The sequence below is a fragment of the Crocodylus siamensis genome, chromosome 1, assembly GCF_052110815.1.
Source record: "Crocodylus siamensis isolate JL-2025a chromosome 1, ASM5211081v1, whole genome shotgun sequence".
Classification (NCBI taxonomy): Eukaryota; Metazoa; Chordata; order Crocodylia; family Crocodylidae; genus Crocodylus; species Crocodylus siamensis.
In genome coordinates, this window is record NC_143395.1 from 417,375,811 (window position 1) to 417,392,702 (window position 16,892).

Below are 16,892 nucleotides of genomic sequence, written 5' to 3' on the forward strand. Positions count from 1 at the left end.
ACTTGAATAATTTAAATCATTGACTTTTGGCTTCAACAATTCTTTAGACAGTGGTACTTGTGGTTAATATCAAGTGGGCCAGAGGAAAGGAAACAAGATTCCTTAATCAGAAGGAGCTCATTTCCAAGAGCAGTCTCACGGCCAGTCTCTGCATCAGAGAGAGGGTGAGATTCTCCTCTTCAAGTCTACAAAGCAGCAGTCTCTAACCTTTTCAGGCTGCCGGCTGTAACAGTCCAGCTCAGGTCAGAGGAAGGCTGGTGCTAGGATCTGCCCACCACTGCGGCATCTTCCCATGGGAGCACAGGGAGAGGGGCTGCTGAACCCAGCCCATTACCAAACGCTGCCAATACCCCACATCCACAAGCTAGTTCACAGGATACCAGTTGCTAAGACTGACTGCTATAAGGCCTGAAGCAGTAAATCCATGCAACTCACAGTTCTTCCCATCAGTTCAGAGGCTCTTTTGCTGTTCTTTCTGCTAAGAATTTTTCAGCGAACGTTACCAGTCAATCAGTAATTGATTTTTCCAACACAAATGCTTTCTTTTCAACACAGAACGCTGCTTAATCACCATGATGCCTGAAATAACTTATGTAAATGTAGACGCCAGGAACAAATAATGAGATATAATCTTATTGCGGTCTGGAGTTGCTTTAAAAAGCATCATTGTTTGTTACTATTGGAAAAAGGAGGGGTGAGGGGATACATAATTTTGTGGATTTCAGCATTACTGTAAAATTCCATTCTTTTAGAGTGAAGTGACTCTGCTGCAAAGCAGCTGTTACATCTTTTTACCTACTGTGAAGCTGAGGCTAATTTTGGAACCAGTAGTGGTTTTGCAAGGAGAGGGGTGTGCCTCATGCTATTATTGTGTTTTAAGCTCTTATTACGGATCTGAAAACAAGGCCTACTGGGAGACATGATTTCTTGTTTGCCCAGTTCGCAGTGTAGTGCTGCTGTTGATGATCTATCGAGTAATGTTAAAAACAAACGGACAAAAAAACCCAACCTGGTGGTTTTGCTAACATCAGAAGCGCTTCTACCAAATATTGGTGCTTTACTTTTTCTCTCTGGATCTTGCTGTAGCTTGCCAATGCTGTTTCAGGAATTTTAGACACTGAATTTTTTTTATCACCCCATCTTTGCTTCTCTTGTGTTAAATTATTTAATGTTTTGAAGATTGTTTCTCAATGAGGTGTCATGTTTTGCCACTTATAATCTTTGTCCCTTCTTGCAGTCTGCGATCATTAACAGGATTCAGTGTAGGATCGTGGCTTTAGATCTCAGAGGTCATGGTAAGTTAGTTCAATCTAAAAATCAAATTTGTGTTCCAGTATATTTGTATTTATTTTGTTTTTATATTTGCATTTACATTAAAACAGATTAATTTCCTCTCCCCCATCTCTGACAAATTAATGGTAGCTTGAAAAGTCATCATGAAAACATGGCTAGGAAAGATGGGGAGGTGGGGAACTAACTGGACCCCAAAAATAGGTTCAGTAAGAAGCCTAGCAGCTGATCTCATGCCTCACAGAGACGTGGAGATGCCATGGCCCTGCATGCAGTGCTCTTGTCTGATTCGTTGTGCACACTGTGATCGTCAGGGTCTGATATTTTCTGGTGGGGTGGGAGATGTTTGTGAACAATTCACAGCATATGGAACTAGAGTGTTTCCACAGTCAAAGTAAGTTGCTAATAAATTGTCTTCACACAGGTTAAAGTTGCTGTTTCCCTAACTTAAAGTAATAGGGTTCATGAAACTATCCATGTTGACTCTGAAGAGGTAATATAATATGCTATTAGTTTACCTGGCTAATGTATACAGAAAAGCTTTAAACTTTACCCTGCTGTTTCAGTAAGTTTTGACGAGTCTGAAGGTTGGTTATTTGGTTTGTAAATCACATCTCTTATCTTTTGTTGGGTTTTTTTTGCAGGTGAAACCAAAGTCCGGAATCCTGAAGACCTGTCTGCAGAAACAATGGCGAAGTATGGAAAGTCGTATATTTATCTTAGCCTTTTGCTTATTGGCTTCTCCCAAATCTTCGCTTTCCTTTTTTTTTTTTTTTTTTTGCTCTGTCTCATCTAGTTTTTATTCACCTTTGATTTCTCTTTTATGAAGAGATGTCTTGCTGCAGTTGCATAAGGAAGCCTTAGAATTTAAATGAAGTTTTGCATTGCATTCTAATGTACCCCTCTTTTAGATGTTTCTACCTCTTCTGTTTTGGAAGGTTTAAGTAAAAACAGTTTGGCCAGAAATTGTATTCCTAACTCCAGCAGTTGACAATGGATACTTCAGATTTGATGCGTTTTATCCATCTTGCTGCTCTGAAAAGTCCTTGGGTGGCTTAAAAGTTATTAATGTTTAAAATTTGCAGTGCAGTAGGCTTATATTAGCAGTTTTCTAATTAGAGTTTACAGGCTGATTACAGTTAAAGCTAATCAGCAGTTTGGTATTGTTGTTTACTCATTAACATTTTTTCCATCTCTTTCCATTAGAAACGCACAAAACGCTGAGTTATATCAGCGAAGGATCTTGCTTTTATATTGCCCTGCTTTATATACTGTCTGGGTGTACTGTGCATAACTTAAACTAAAGAGAAAAATACTTGTCACTTTGAATAACGCTTTTTGATTCATTGTAATGTGGGTTGGTTTTCTTTCCCTTGGGTGAAGGCTGAGTATGACTCATGGCCTATCCAGAACCGTTGCATCAAGAATATATATATGATACTTACAGGCACAGAGAAAGCTGATTAATCAAACTGTAGTGACTTGCTTTTGAATGCAAACCCATCTTTGAATAAGGTATAGGAAATTGCAATTTCCTTATACCCTTAAAGTACTATATTATATCCAGAGATTCTTCTAACTACTGCTGAAGGACATTGTAACCCTCTCTGTCTCTCACGGCTTGTTCCAAGGAGGCCATCTGTGAAATATATGTTGACTTATTGTGCACCTTATTGCTGCTGCTTATAACTCATCAGCTCCTGAGGTGTGTGCTAGTGTCCTGAGGAGATGCCATATGTAGTGATCATTTTTCAGATCTGGAGCAGCGCTTACATAGAAACAAATAGGCTTCCTTTAGTTTTAAATGTGCCTCGCCTCCTAGAAATGGATTGGAAAGCTATCTGCATTCACCTTTTAAATTTCAGAGCTAACTTTTCAGTTTCATAATCCTTAAGTAACATTTTTTGTTCTTACCTTAAATCAGCATCAGTGGTAGGCATGGAGAGAAGACTAATAAATCAGTCTTGCTTGTTGGTATTTTATGCATTAGATACAACTGGACTTCCAGATCCTTTGGCAAATACTTTCAGCCAAGACGGCCACTTTTCACTGCTTTTATTTGCAAGAAATTCTTTGCTGTTTTTGTGAACAATAGTTTATTATTGATTGAATAATAAATAATAATATTATAATATACAATAATATTATTGTATTGCACTTGCAGGGTCTCAGATCACTACAATGACAAGTACAGTGTAAGAATGTTAATAAAGGGCCTTTGCAGATGTCACATTTATAGCACTATTAATGTGTTAATTAAGCCATGCATTGCAACAGGACATGCATTCAGGGAATTTGTGACACAATAAAATCACAAACCACCCACATTTCAAGAAGGCTGGTAGACAGTTTGGAAAGAGTCCAGCACAGAGCAATACAAATGTTTCAGGGGCTTGGAAGGCAAGACTTATGAAGCAAGTTTGAAAGAACTTGGGTTACTTAGTTGGTAGAGGAGAAGACTGAGAGGGAATTTGATCACAGTCTTCAAATACCTGAAGGGTGATGACAGAGAGGTTGGGGATGGGTTTTTCTCTGTAGCATAAGGGACAGGACTAGGAAGTAGTGGTCTCCAGATGCAGCAGGGGAAATGAAGGTTGGAAATTAGGAGGAACTTTCTGACTTTGAGGGTAGTGAAGTATTGGAACAGGTTGACTAGAGGAGCGGTGGAATCTCCATCCTTGGAAACTTTCAAGACCAAGTTGGACAAACACTTGCCTGGGGTAGTTTATTCAAAGAAGGTTGATCCTGCCTTGAGCAGGGGACTGGGCTAGATGACCTGGTGAGGTATCTTTTAACCCTACTTTTCTATGATCCCAACATGTTCCACATTAAAGTGTAGAACATCTTTGTGGATGGCTTGTATGGTGCTTTTAATTGAATACATGGCACATGTCCTAGATGTGGGCTACCTTAGCCAATGCTGACAATCAACTGATTGTTCACACCGAGTCAGGACAACCTCAGGTCTAAAACTGGACCTAGGGCCGTTCAATGTTGATGCTGACAATCAGCCAGCTGTCAGCATCTGGCTAAGACAGCCCTGGGTCCTGGGACTGTTGCCAGCCTTATCTCTGGGGAGTGGGTGCCCTGTACCTGATCTTGCTGCCCAGCTGAGCTTCAGGATTGGGCACGAGCTAGCCCCAGGGTTCTGGATCACAGTTGCCCCTGGCCTGATTCATGGGATCAGGCCAGAGGCAGCCCCAGGTCCCAGTCTTACCCTGGCAGTCGCACCATTGTGATCTAAAGTATTTTATGCCCCATCCCAAACATTTGCATGTCTTGCCATACATATGTGGTGTCAGGACATGCAGTTTTAGGGATGGGCCATAAAAGTCTTCTGATCCCAATTGCATCATTATTTTAATGTCTGCCAGGGGCCTAAGACAATGTACTAGGTATTTTCTGGGAGTGGCATAAAGCCAGTGTGCCTGTCTCAAACAGCCTACACTCCAGAAAGAGAAATAATTTTTTGCCTCTCTCCTGCATTCCCAATCTGTTGGCCCTATGGTCAGGGTTAGATTGTCTCATCGTTCGAGGTTCTGAGCAGAGTGCCCTCTTTCTGACCCTGATTTATTCTTTTATGCAGGAAAATGCATCATGTTTCCCTTGCTGGGTCCTTTTGTGTTTCAAACCCTTGGAACTGAATGGTTTAGTCTACTGTCACCTGTCAGGGCATTTAGGCAGGCCCTTGGTTATTAAGGAAAACAGTGAGTTCACTCTTAAGCTTATCGTAGAATCATAGAAGTAGGGTCGGAAGGGACCTTGTAGATCTTCAAGTCCGACCCCCCCGCCTGGGCGGGAGAAAAGACTGGACTCAGATGAGTCCAGCCGGGTAGTCATCAAGCCTCTTCTTAAAAATCCCCGGGGTAGGAGCCAGCACCACTTCCTTAGGAAGTTGGTTCCAGCTCCTAGCCGCCCTAACTGTGAAGTAGTTCTTGCGGATGTCTAATCTAAACCTCCTCTCCAATAATTTGTGTCCATTGTTCCTTGTCATGCCAGGGGGCACTAGGGGAAACAGTGTCTCCCCTAAAACCTTCTGGTCCCCCCTAGTGAGTTTATAGACAGTCACCAGGTCCCCCCTCATTCTTCTCTTGTGAAGGCTGAGCAGGTTCAGGTCCCGCAGTCTTTCATTGTAGGGTCTGCCCTGTTGTCCCTGGATCATGCGGGTGGCCCTCCTCTGGACCCTTTCAGTGTTGTCCCCATCCCTCCTGAAGTGGGGTGCACAGAACTGGACACAGTACTCCAGCTGTGGCCTGACCAGCGTCGCATAGAGGGGGAGGATCACCTCCCTGGCTGTACTTGAGATGCACCTGTGGATGCACGACAAGGTGCGGCTAGCCCTGCCAACTGTGACCTCGCATTGTCTGCCCATGTTCATCTTGGAGTCAGTAATGACTCCAAGATCCCTTTCTGCCTCCATGCTCTCAAGAAGGGAGTTTCCCATTCTATAAGTGTGCTGCTGGTTTCTACTGCCTAAGTGCAGCACCCTGCACTTGCCAGTATTGAAATGCATCCTGTTTGTCAGCCCACTCTTGTAACCTATCCAGATCTTGTTGCAATCTTTCCCTCCCTACTAGCGTGCTCACCTCACCCCAAATTTTGGTATCATCAGCAAATTTAAACAGGGTACTTTTCACCCCGTCGTCCAAATCATTGATGAAGTAATTAAACAGCGCAGGTCCCAAGGACCGAGCCCTGGGGGACTCCGCTGCCCACTTCCCCCCAGGTTGACTATGACCCTTCCACCACCACCCTCTGAGTTCGACCCTTGAGCCAATCTGCAATCCATCTGACTGTGTAGGCATCAATGCCACAGTTGCCTAGTTTTTTAATGAGGATGGGGTGGGAGACGGTGTCAAAGGCCTTGGTGAAGTCTAGAAAGACTACGTCCACGGCGACACCTGCATCCATTGCCTTTGTGACCTGATCATAAAAGGCAATCAGGTTGGTCTGACATGACCTGCCCCTAATGAAATCGTGCTGGTTGCCCTTAAGCATCATCCCTGAAGCCGGCCCATCACAGATGTGCTCCTTGAGGATCTTCTCAAAGAGTTTCCCAAGGACAGAGGTAAGACTGACGGGCCTATAGTTGCCCGGGTCCTCTCTCTTCCCTTTTTTGAAGATGGGGACCACGTTGGCTCTCTTCTACACAAGCTTGTGCTTGAGTGATTGCCCCCCCTCCCATACTGTGTCTGAATCGAAAGTGTGCATGATAAGATAGCAAACTTCTGTCTCATTTAGCACTGAATTAGACAATCAAACCAAAAAGTAAAAGAGTACCATACAAAGAATTTCACCGAGGCAGAAAAAAACTAGACTATGAAAACAGGGTACAGAGTAAGGGTTTTTAGGTGGAATTTTTCTGTTCCCTTCCTGTACTTCTACAAATCTGCCTCAGAAACGTATCAGAGAGGAAAAAAAGCAATGTTCTTGTTCCTCTTATTTTTCTAGAGATATTGGAAACGTGGTGGAAGCTATGTATGGAGATCTGCCCCCTCCAATCATGCTAATTGGGCACAGCATGGGTGGAGCCATTGCTGTACACACAGCAGCATCCAATTTGGTGCCAAGTTTATTGGGCCTTTGCATGATTGATGTAGTGGAAGGTAAGTCTGCATACCCTTAGGCAGTGTCTTCTGCAGTGGTCTGTCTTCTTTCCTTAACGGCATCAGTGAGTGTAAAAAACCTTGTCTTGTTAAGCATATGAAGGGTTTTTCTTCTCTCCAGTGGCTGTCCATCTTCAGTTTTAAATAATTACTTTAGCTTAGTTCTGTCTTTTAGTTTTTAAAGGTGGATTTTTTTCCATTTGATTTTATTTGTTGTGGTTGCATTGCAACATCCATTCTTGCAGCTGGTTCGTGGGTAGGTAGAAATCAGAATACCCTGTCATTGCATTATCATTACTGTTCAGGGCCTGGGATATTAGACCCAGCCAAGTATGACGTGTTAACCTCCTAATGGCAGCAACCAAAGACGTGAACCCTGATGCTTTTAAAGCTAACAGAGATTCTGCTTGTAGAGTTATTATGCATGTGGCCTGTTAAGAATGGGGATGAAGGAAACCAACTAAAAAGTTTCCTGAACTGGAAACCAGATATCTGAAAGATGGCGTAGAGCAGTTGTGCATAGCATGGAAATGCAAGATGAATGGTCTTAAGTTATCATAAATCCTAACATTTGTCACAGCACTCTCCTACCCACAATTGACTCTGTGTCATAAAGGGGCTTTTGAGAACCTTTTGAAAGGATGTTCTCAAACAGACTGTTTACTTGAAATCACAAGATGTACTTGTTTTTAGGCACAGCCATGGACGCGCTGAACAGCATGCAGAATTTCTTGAGGAGTCGTCCCAAAACATTCAAGTCGCTTGAGAATGCAATTGAATGGAGGTAATGTGCCTGGTTGTGTTCAGACCTCCTCTTTAGTGTGCTGTCAGTTCTGCAGCTGCTCTTGAAGGGAAGGGGGTGGTCTTCTGAGTGAGAAGACATTGGATTGGAGCTTAGAAGACCTGGGTTTTCTCTGCGTGACTACCAGCACAGTACGCCCCTCTGTAAAGCGGGTGTAATAATAATTCCTTACCTCCTGAGACAGTGTGTGAAGGTGAATTAATTTATGTTTGTGAGGTGCTTCTATCACAGTGATATGTGAATTGTAAAGGCAGGTAGCTGATTTTATGCCTTAAATCTAGCCCCATGGACAAAATTTAAAAGGATCGCTGGTGGGATGAACTGGAGAAATTATCTGGGCTGTTTCTTGTATTACTGGGTGTGGTGATAGATGGATGCCATAATAATGTTACATCACATTTATCCCCTGATGCATGGTAACTTTTTAAACTTCTTTTTCTTAGTGTGAAAAGTGGACAGATCAGAAATCTCGAATCTGCTAGAGTTTCTATGGTTGGCCAAGTCAAACAGTAGGTTCTGTCTTAAGAAAACTTGAAGGATTGTTTTTCTTTTTTTTATGATCTCAACTTTATAACAGGCTATACATATGCTGAAAAATGACTTCTTTTATTTTAGTAAATGCCAGCTTCTCCTTTTGACACAGCAGGCTCCAGTTAGTAGTGATAGGAACACTAAACAATTCACAGCCATCAAAGATCCCATGACAGAACAGTGAAGTTCTAGCCAGAATTCCATTCTGATAAAATGTTATTACCCATTGAGGATATTTAAAAAATTATTCTAGCCATTGTTTATGCTTGTGGCATGTTTGCATTTGGCATGTTATAAGGGCAAAGCAGTTTACTCATGCAAAGCTATGTTTAAACAAACGCTGTTATTTGGACACCCCTTCAGAAATTTGTCCTCTGAATTCTTTCTGCCAATTCAACTAAGTGTAGCCTTTTTACTTCCCATTTTACTGCTGATCTGTACTGTGAAATGCTTGTCTGTTGCTTTCCGAATATGGTTTGATTTTTTTTTTTCTCCCCTGTAACCGTTCAAAACACAATGATGCTTACAAAAGGAATTGGATGTGTCCAGTGTTTTTTATCTCACTGTGTTTATAAGGAAGCTAATTTTGCTTGCATGACTTGACCCCTACCCTCATCTTTACCTGACTGATTCTCAGGTCAACTGTGTCCGCTGGAGCACTCAGTGGTATATCTTCTGTATCTTACTGGTGTGGCTTATTTCTCTTAAAATCCTTAGTCTTTTTCAAAATAGAAAAATGCTCAGTTTCTGCTCCTGTTTTACCAGGTGTGAAGGGGCTGCCAGTCCCGAGGGCCCCAAAACCATAGTGGAGGGGATAATAGAGGAGGAGGAGGAGGAAGATGAGGAAGGAGGAGGATCTGTTAATAAACGGAAGAAGGAAGATGACACAGAGGTGGGCATTTTTCTCTTTATACTTGAATAGAATTCGCATCTTTGTTTGTCTCTATCTCAAGGATATATGGAGACTAGGGAGCATGAAGACAACCATGGGGGTCAGCCAAGAGTGTGCCCTCCAGGGGGACATACAGAAGTTATCCCCAAAAGAGTAACTAGCCTTACTGTAAATGGAAGCAACTGCAGTGACATCTTGGCTAGTATCAGGACTTTTACTTTGTCTTGCTCTTGTGCAGCTGGTTACATCTTGAGTTATTCCTTGATGGTATTTCCAGATATTCATGGGCTTGGTTCAGAAGAGGACTTCTCTCCTGAACGAGGAAGGTTCCTAACAACCTGTTTTAAAGAGTTGCTCATGCTTTGTCTCAACTGTATTTCTGTGTCTTATAAAGGCCTCACTGTTCCTCACAGGGGAATATGGACCATGATCTAATCATTCTGGTCCCTCGGGTGAAACCATTTTACAGCATATTACAGCTTTGCACCAGGTGCCTGTATCTCGGCCAGGCTTTGTTGAGGGACACGTCCCAGAGTTCTGCGCATGTATCTTATTTCTGGTATAAAACAGCCCTGGAAGCTCCAGGCTTCCCTTGCCTTCTGCATTAGAGGCAACATGCACGGACTTCTTGCTCTTTTCCCCTGTTAACATGCTGCAGTTGTAGTGTGGAGGAAGCACGCTTAGGATTGAGAGAGGCCAGTTGGTGATGCTGTCCCATTAGCCTCACCTGTGGTGGACAAACCAATGTTAGCTTGTCAGCATTTGTCTCAGTGCTCACTTTTTTTTTTTCCTAGAGGGCACTCAGCTACATTTATTCTGCACAGGTTGCTGTCAGTGGAATGCTAACACTGAGCTTTTTGCGTTTCCCCTGCAGACAAAGAAGGAGCACCCATACACATGGCGAATCGAACTGTCGAAAACAGAAAAGTACTGGGATGGGTGGTTTAGGGGATTATCTAACCTCTTCCTCAGTTGTCCTACTCCAAAGCTGTTGCTTTTAGCAGGTAGGTGCCTCCCTTTTTCTCGTGAGTGAGAGCTGCTTTGTTTGAAATGTGGTTTAAAACAGAGCTGTCCTGCTGGCATGCAGCCTGTGAGGTGTTAACTTGCAGCCTCTGAGCTCCTGGTATGGGGTGGGAGGGCACTGGGTCCCCAACCCCTCTGGAAGTGTGGACAGCCCTGGTTTGAAGTAATTGTTCCCTGTGGCTGCGTTCAGCTGTTTAGAGGAGAGAAGGGTGAACCTGTAGGTAAAACTCTGGCCTGGGGTAGTTGGCCTAGCTTCTATTCTGGCCTCTCTACATTCCTGGAGAGACCTTGGAAAAGTCCATTGAGACTTTTTGTTTCCATTTTTACAATGTATCTGGGAGACTTATTTATACCAGATGCTCTGGTCTCCAGGAAGGTGGTTTGGTTGCAAGTTTAAGGTAACGTTTCAGAACAGGACTGAAGCACAGCTTGTTCCCCCGGGCCCAGTACTAGTATCTTTTTTTTTCCTCAGTCTCCAGTATGGATCCTCTCCTGTCCCTTTACTATCCTACTAAGCAGTAAAGTGTTCCAGTGGGTGCCAGCATGCTGTTTCCATCCCATTTTTCACACCAAACACCCTTTGCAAAACCTTAGAGCCTGACTAGACACGTTTTTCCTGGCTTCTGCCCAAAGCATTTGTTTGTTTTATTCCAGGCGTTGACAGGCTGGATAAAGACCTAACGATTGGACAGATGCAAGGTAAATACTGAGTGGTGCTGTAATGCTCTTTTGGATGATTGCTTGTTGATGTGGCTGAAAACGTTAGGGAGGGTGTCTGGAATGATCCTCAACAGGAGCAGTCCGTATCGAGACAAATGAGTATTAACGAACTTAATTAACCCCCAGAGTACCAGTACAGTCCCTAGCGATTGCATGCTAATGGGAGACAAAGGAGCTGAGATCTCTCTGGTGCTCTGGCAGGGCCGTCTCTCTTTAGCTCAGCTTTTAAATGTTTCAAATGATGAGGTTTCATCCCCAGTCTTAGATCACAAAATGAGTGCTACATCCTGCCATTAGGAAGCTTTTGCTGATTCTTCTGTGTCATCCCATTGCTCCTACTTGGTACCAGATGAAAGTAATCCCCTCCTTCTCTGGTGCTGACTAAAGGTCAAGTAGTGGTTGGCTGTCAGCTCAAGTCCCCAATCACTGGCTTCTTTGGAACTCTGGTACTGGAAGATCACGGCATGGTAGGTCTGACAGCCGCCTTCCTCTTAGGAAGATGGAACCACCTTCAATACAAAGTGCTCAGAAATAATTAGTTACCTTCTTGCTCCCTGGAGAGTGTTTTAGTTTGATCATGCAGGAACTATGAATGAAGAAGCCAGTTCTTGCCCCATAGTGAAACTGCCCACTCTGTACATCTTGCTGTTCAGCATCTGATGTCAAATGCAACTTCCTGGTCCCCAGCAGCTAGATGCACACAGCGAGGCTTAGTTATAAAGTATTTAACTATATAGATGAAACATTCATAGAAGCATAGAGTGTTTTCAATCCCAGTATGGGATGTATATGGGCTTCTGTATTCCCATGTAGCATCTACCCGAGTTGCTGCCAGTGTGGAATGAGTCCAGTTAAAAGCAACTCCCCTGACTTTCTTTGTTCTGTAGGAAAGTTTCAGATGCAAGTTCTCCCCCAGTGTGGCCATGCAGTCCACGAGGATGCTCCGGACAAGGTGAGCGCCAAAGCCCTGCAAGCCATCTGGGCTCTGGCACTTTCTAGTTTGGTGCAAAAGGGGCGTGTCGCTATTATGCAGCTGACATCCTGTTACTTTGGTCATTGCTCCTCAGCATCTAGGCACCCTCCGCAACTCTGAATTTAGCAGTGCCATGGTTGAGAATTACTGCACTGGAATCTAAATTCAGAAAATTTATGGAAGCAACCTTGAGGCTAAAAATGTTGAGAACTAGTGATCTGGCTGATGTCAGGTGAAGGTGGTGGGGCAGTACCTCACTCCACTTTGCCCCACTCTCTCCTCCCTCTGCCTTCCCCTGGTCTGAGCCCGAGGGCACAAAGGTGGCACCTGCTACTGAAGCTGCTCCTCTGGATATTGTCAGCTGGCATGTGGAGCCATCTACCTCTGTGTCCCTTTTCTCTGGCCTCAGGACCATGGGATGAGCCAGGCTGAAAGACATGGCCCTGTCTGCCCACCCACAGCTGAACATGACGTTAGGTGTCCTAGGAGGGTGGGTCCCCAGACGAGTAGCCACGGGTGCCTCTGGTCTGCAGGAGGCTGGGGCAGGTGCACAGCACTGGATACAGGGAGGAGGGGGCTTACCTCACATATGGGCCAGACACTGTGGCACCCTTACAAGGATCTTGAGAAACACCAGTTGAGAATCACTTGCATAGATTTTCAAGGCTACACCATAACTGCCAGGGAGCCTGCTTATTCACGTGGCACTTTTAGCTGCTTTTCAGAGATGAGACAATCAAAGACGCTTTTCCTTAGAGACCCAGGTCCCACCTACACAACAGCTGTAGCTGTGTCAAGGCCAAAGGGTGGCAGGACTGACTACGTAGACAGTAGCGAGGGTGTGATGTGATCATAGGCTTTTCCCCTCCCTTGGCTCTTTTATCTTCCCCCGCCCCAGTCCTCACCGCCTCCAGTGCAGTCTTCTGCTTTTAGCATTGGTTGTCAGGTGATCAAAGCTGGGTGGTTCATGTTTTTGAGAAGCTGATATAAATAGTATCAGCAGTTGTGGGGTTTTTTGTTTTTTTTTTAATATTGCCAAAGCTCAGTGGCGCTTCGGTATCCCGCCTACATGGTGCTGTGGGATAGTGGACAGAGCACACAGTTCCAAGCTCACCTCTACCACTGCCTTCCCACATGGCCTTGATTCATTTAACTTCTGTGTGCCCCAGCCTGCCCCATTCCCACTCACAATCAGATGTTTGGAAGAAGCATCATTATTAAAATGCAAACTAAAGGCCGCGTATTATTACTACCATCAATCTGATGCCCTCAGTTGCTGCTTAAAGGCATGCTGATTTAACTAACAATTCTGCCTGACTGTACCTGCCAGAGAGGGAGATCATGCCATGGGATTACTGACACCAAAGGAGATGGTGAAAACTGTTCTGTTTTCCATTGTATTTGACTGCATGGAGCTGTATAGTCTGTGCCTCTGTCTTCGTGGTCTAATACAGTAATTTCCATTCTCTTCTGTGTGGTAGTTCTGTACAGAAATGTTGGAAAATCGGTTTACAGAAAAAAGCTTGATTTGGCAGGTGACTTGTGTTTGGAACTGCCAGAGCTTCAAGTTGACTGAATTGTTACCTCTTTCCCCCACCTTCAGGTTGCTGAAGCTGTCGCAACTTTCTTGATCCGGCACAGGTTTACAGAACCAATTGGTGGATTCCAGTGGTAAGGATCTGTGGGGGTTAGGGCTGTGCAGTCTTCTTGCTTTCCCCTACTGGAAGTCTTGCTTTTTCTGTGTACGTTTTGGCACAGCAGGGGACTGAGATCGGGGTAATGAGAAGTAAGAGTTGGCCAAGGGCTTTTATGTAATGCTACAACCGGTATGTAAACCTACAGCTTAAACCACAGGTGGCGCTGTGTGGATGTGAAAATTCCTTTGTTTCAACTTTTCATCTACTAAATTATTAATTGGACTAACAGAACATTTAATGTTAGAGGTGAGGGAAGCTACAAGCCTGACCCAGTCTTGTGTTCTGAGGAAGCATATCCTCATCACTGTATCTGGGCCTCATCATTTGCCTACTTTTAAGGTACTTGATCTGGTGGAGAATGTGTCTCCAAAATGCCACCCTAGTGTTTGCTGTTAATCACAGCAGAACACGATTTGCTGTGTGTGTCCTCTGGCGGGCAACCCTAGCAAAAACACCTCATTAAGAGTCAAAGCTGCCTATTTCGCTGCTTAAACTTATGCTCTGTTCCTTATAGTAATCTCATTTCCTTCTCCCCTCCATGAGTTGCAAGAAAACAAGGCAATTTCTTTTTGCCAGCGTGATGGATGTGAGAAATGGGTAAATTGCTACAGTTACAGTACTCCATAGCTGCCAGCTGTATAGAGCAGGGTAAAACCAGTGACAGAGAACACTACATATCAGAGGGATGTTTCCTGTGTAGATCCAGTGTACATGATAGATCCTTTGTGTTCGTTTTACACTCACTTGTGAGTGATTTTGGTGGGGTGGATCTTGAGGTCTGGGATTTAATGCTTTACTGTCCTTCTCTGCTTTCCCTCGCAGTGTGTTTCCTGCCTGTTAATACCCTGACGTTCTCCAGCACTGAGCTTCGTTGTAAATAAACTGCACCAGAGGCCACTGTGACGTATCCATACCCTTTCCATCCACCCAGTTCAGCAACGATGAGAAATTGGCGTGAGATTCATTCTGTAGAACTAGCTTCTCTGAGGCGTGTCAATGGCTAGGAGTGTCCTTGCCAGGAGGCAGCTTGTACCCGAGACCTTGCAAGGCATGTTCTGTCTCTGGGAAGTGGGCTCCACTCTGCTGCTGCAAGGAAAGGTGACCTGACATCCCAATTGGTACAGCATCTCTCTTCTCCCCATGAACTCTCAGGCTTTGTTGAATAGTCGCGTTGAAATGCCTCCTGGGATGGCTTTGGTTTTATGTGGGCAGACCCTGAAGGGTGTCGCATCAAATCCAAAGGCTTTCCACATTCCTCTGGAGCCATCACTGAAATGCCCCCTGGGATGGCTTTGGTTTTATGTTTCTCTTTTAAGCATGTAAAGAGCCAGCTTCTTCAAGAGCTGAGGGTTTCCTTTTACCAAGGCCAGTCTTAAGATAAAGCTGGGGGTAGGGGGGGGTGATTGGACTGAGTTTCCCTTCCTTTTCAGTTCTGCTGCAAGCAGCACTGTGGATGTGGGACCTTGATGACCCCAGCTCCATCTGCACTTTTATTTCACTCCTAGGTTCTCTGGGGAAGGAAATGGCCTATGTAACTCATTCTCTGACAGACGCTTATGGAACAGTGGCTGTGGGCTGCTTTATATATAGGGGAAGGCGAAACAAGACCAGTAATTTGTGATCTGTCATGGACAGACTAAAACCCATTCTCTTCCTGAGGAGTTTCTGCTTTCTTACTGCATGTGACTGAGCAGAGGCTGGGGCCCTGGGTACCTTCTGGAGGAGAAGATGCAGGGGGGCAGTGGATGGGCTGCTTAGCTGGAGGACAACAGAAGGAGACTAAGGCTGGGGGGTTAAATCACACTGCCACTGTGATGCTGGGGCCTGAGCAGCTGTTTGCCATGTGTGGCCCTGCACAGTGTGGTGTGGGGGAATCACTCTTTGCTGGATGTTCGTTAGCACCATCAATCTGCTTCTGTTTCCTTTTGTAAATGCAGTAGCTGAACAGAGCACTTGTCTTCCAGGCACAGAGTGGCCTGGATTGGCTTGAATTCTTCTCTCCTCGGAAATCCCTCTTGGAAGCAATAGACATGGGGTACCAGGAGCCTTTTATCACGTGGGCATCCTTGGGCTAATAAGAGAGGGGTCATTGATCCTTAACCCTTTCATGCTGGGGGGGCAGACATTCTTCCAGTGACACTGCACGGCAGTGTAAATCTATTGCTGCCCTGCTGTGATAGCTGGCTGCCAATGTTTCCTGGGATGAGAACCATAATAAATCCTTTTGCATTTGTAAGATGCTGGTCAGGGCAAGGGCAGGTGGCACGAAGAGCAGGTAGCACTCGGTTGAGCATGAGAGGACTTCCGCTCCCTTCCTCCCACTGGCTGTGTGAGCACTGGACTCATCAGCTGTGCCCTCACTGGGTCCCCCCCACCCACGCCTGCACACATCTGAGCACAAAATCTCTGGACTTGAAGCTAGGCTGTCCCGTTCCAGCTGGGCTCTGCATTTTCTGCATTCTTCAGCTGCTCAGGCTCAGGTACTAAAGAGGCAATTTTGAGCTCCCTGTCTTGGCGTCCCTCCCCCTCACTGCTGGCTGCACAGTTCTGCTTCTCAGTAACACCCCCCAGCCTGGTCCATTCTGATTTTGGCTCCTTGGGAGTATTATGGTTACCCATCACTTGGAATCTGTTTCAGCTAGAAAGAGAGCTTTCCTTTCACCCGGAGCCTGTAGCTCCGTTTTGCAAGATTCTCTTCAGCGGGCTATAGCTGCCCAGTCCTTGACAAGGGTAGGAAATAAAGCTACTGCCATGGGGTGCTGACCAGAGGTCTTGACTTACAAAGCCCGGGCCTCATTGCAAGCTTGCAAACAGTCCAGTTCATGCATGTGCCCAGGTACCTTGTGGAATCTGGTCCTGGGTGATTAGAGCAGCCAGAGTCTGGGAACACCACATTCACCTCTAGTGCTGGCCTCTCCACTCAAGCTTTTGAGAAGACAAAATTCGTTCCACTTAGCCCTTCCCTTAGGCACCACATGAGAAGCGAGTGACTTTGTCTCCATGCACTGTGCCATTGACTCCCAGAAGTATTGTTTGTTGTTGCATCGTGACAGTAGTGATGAAAAATAAATACTTTCCAGCCTCTTGTGGAGCTCTCCAAGCTCTGACTTGCGGCAGTGCACATCCTTGCTGGCATCTGAACCAAGCTGATGAAAAACAGACTCCTGCCTTCATCACTGTAGCATAGGGGCGGGTTATTTTTTCGCAGATTTGGGAGAACTCAGTGAATTTTTGTGAGCCTGCCGTGGCATGAAGAAACCTTGCTGCGATTTTTCTTAGCGATGTTCTGCAATAAGCCGTAAATGCGTCACTGCTACAGATGGAGGTGTATTGTGATCAGATAAAAATGCAAACTGCA

The 16,892-nt window shown here is 45.0% G+C and overlaps 1 protein-coding gene across 1 annotated transcript in view; it reads left to right on the plus strand.

Annotated features, from left to right (window-relative positions):
• The window catches only part of PPME1 (protein phosphatase methylesterase 1), a 46,887-nt gene extending 30,246 nt beyond the window's left edge, over positions 1-16,641 (plus strand). Inside the window, exons 4-14 of the mRNA XM_090030812.1 lie at positions 1,238-1,295; positions 1,935-1,986; positions 6,742-6,896; positions 7,590-7,680; positions 8,142-8,207; positions 8,995-9,121; positions 9,996-10,125; positions 10,799-10,843; positions 11,752-11,816; positions 13,441-13,508; positions 14,357-16,641. Of these exons, the coding sequence (XP_089886938.1) occupies positions 1,238-1,295; positions 1,935-1,986; positions 6,742-6,896; positions 7,590-7,680; positions 8,142-8,207; positions 8,995-9,121; positions 9,996-10,125; positions 10,799-10,843; positions 11,752-11,816; positions 13,441-13,508; positions 14,357-14,375 (876 nt within the window). The 3' untranslated portion in view covers positions 14,376-16,641. The remainder of the gene's footprint in view (positions 1-1,237; positions 1,296-1,934; positions 1,987-6,741; positions 6,897-7,589; positions 7,681-8,141; positions 8,208-8,994; positions 9,122-9,995; positions 10,126-10,798; positions 10,844-11,751; positions 11,817-13,440; positions 13,509-14,356) is intronic.
• The last annotated feature ends 251 nt before the right edge of the window (positions 16,642-16,892 follow it).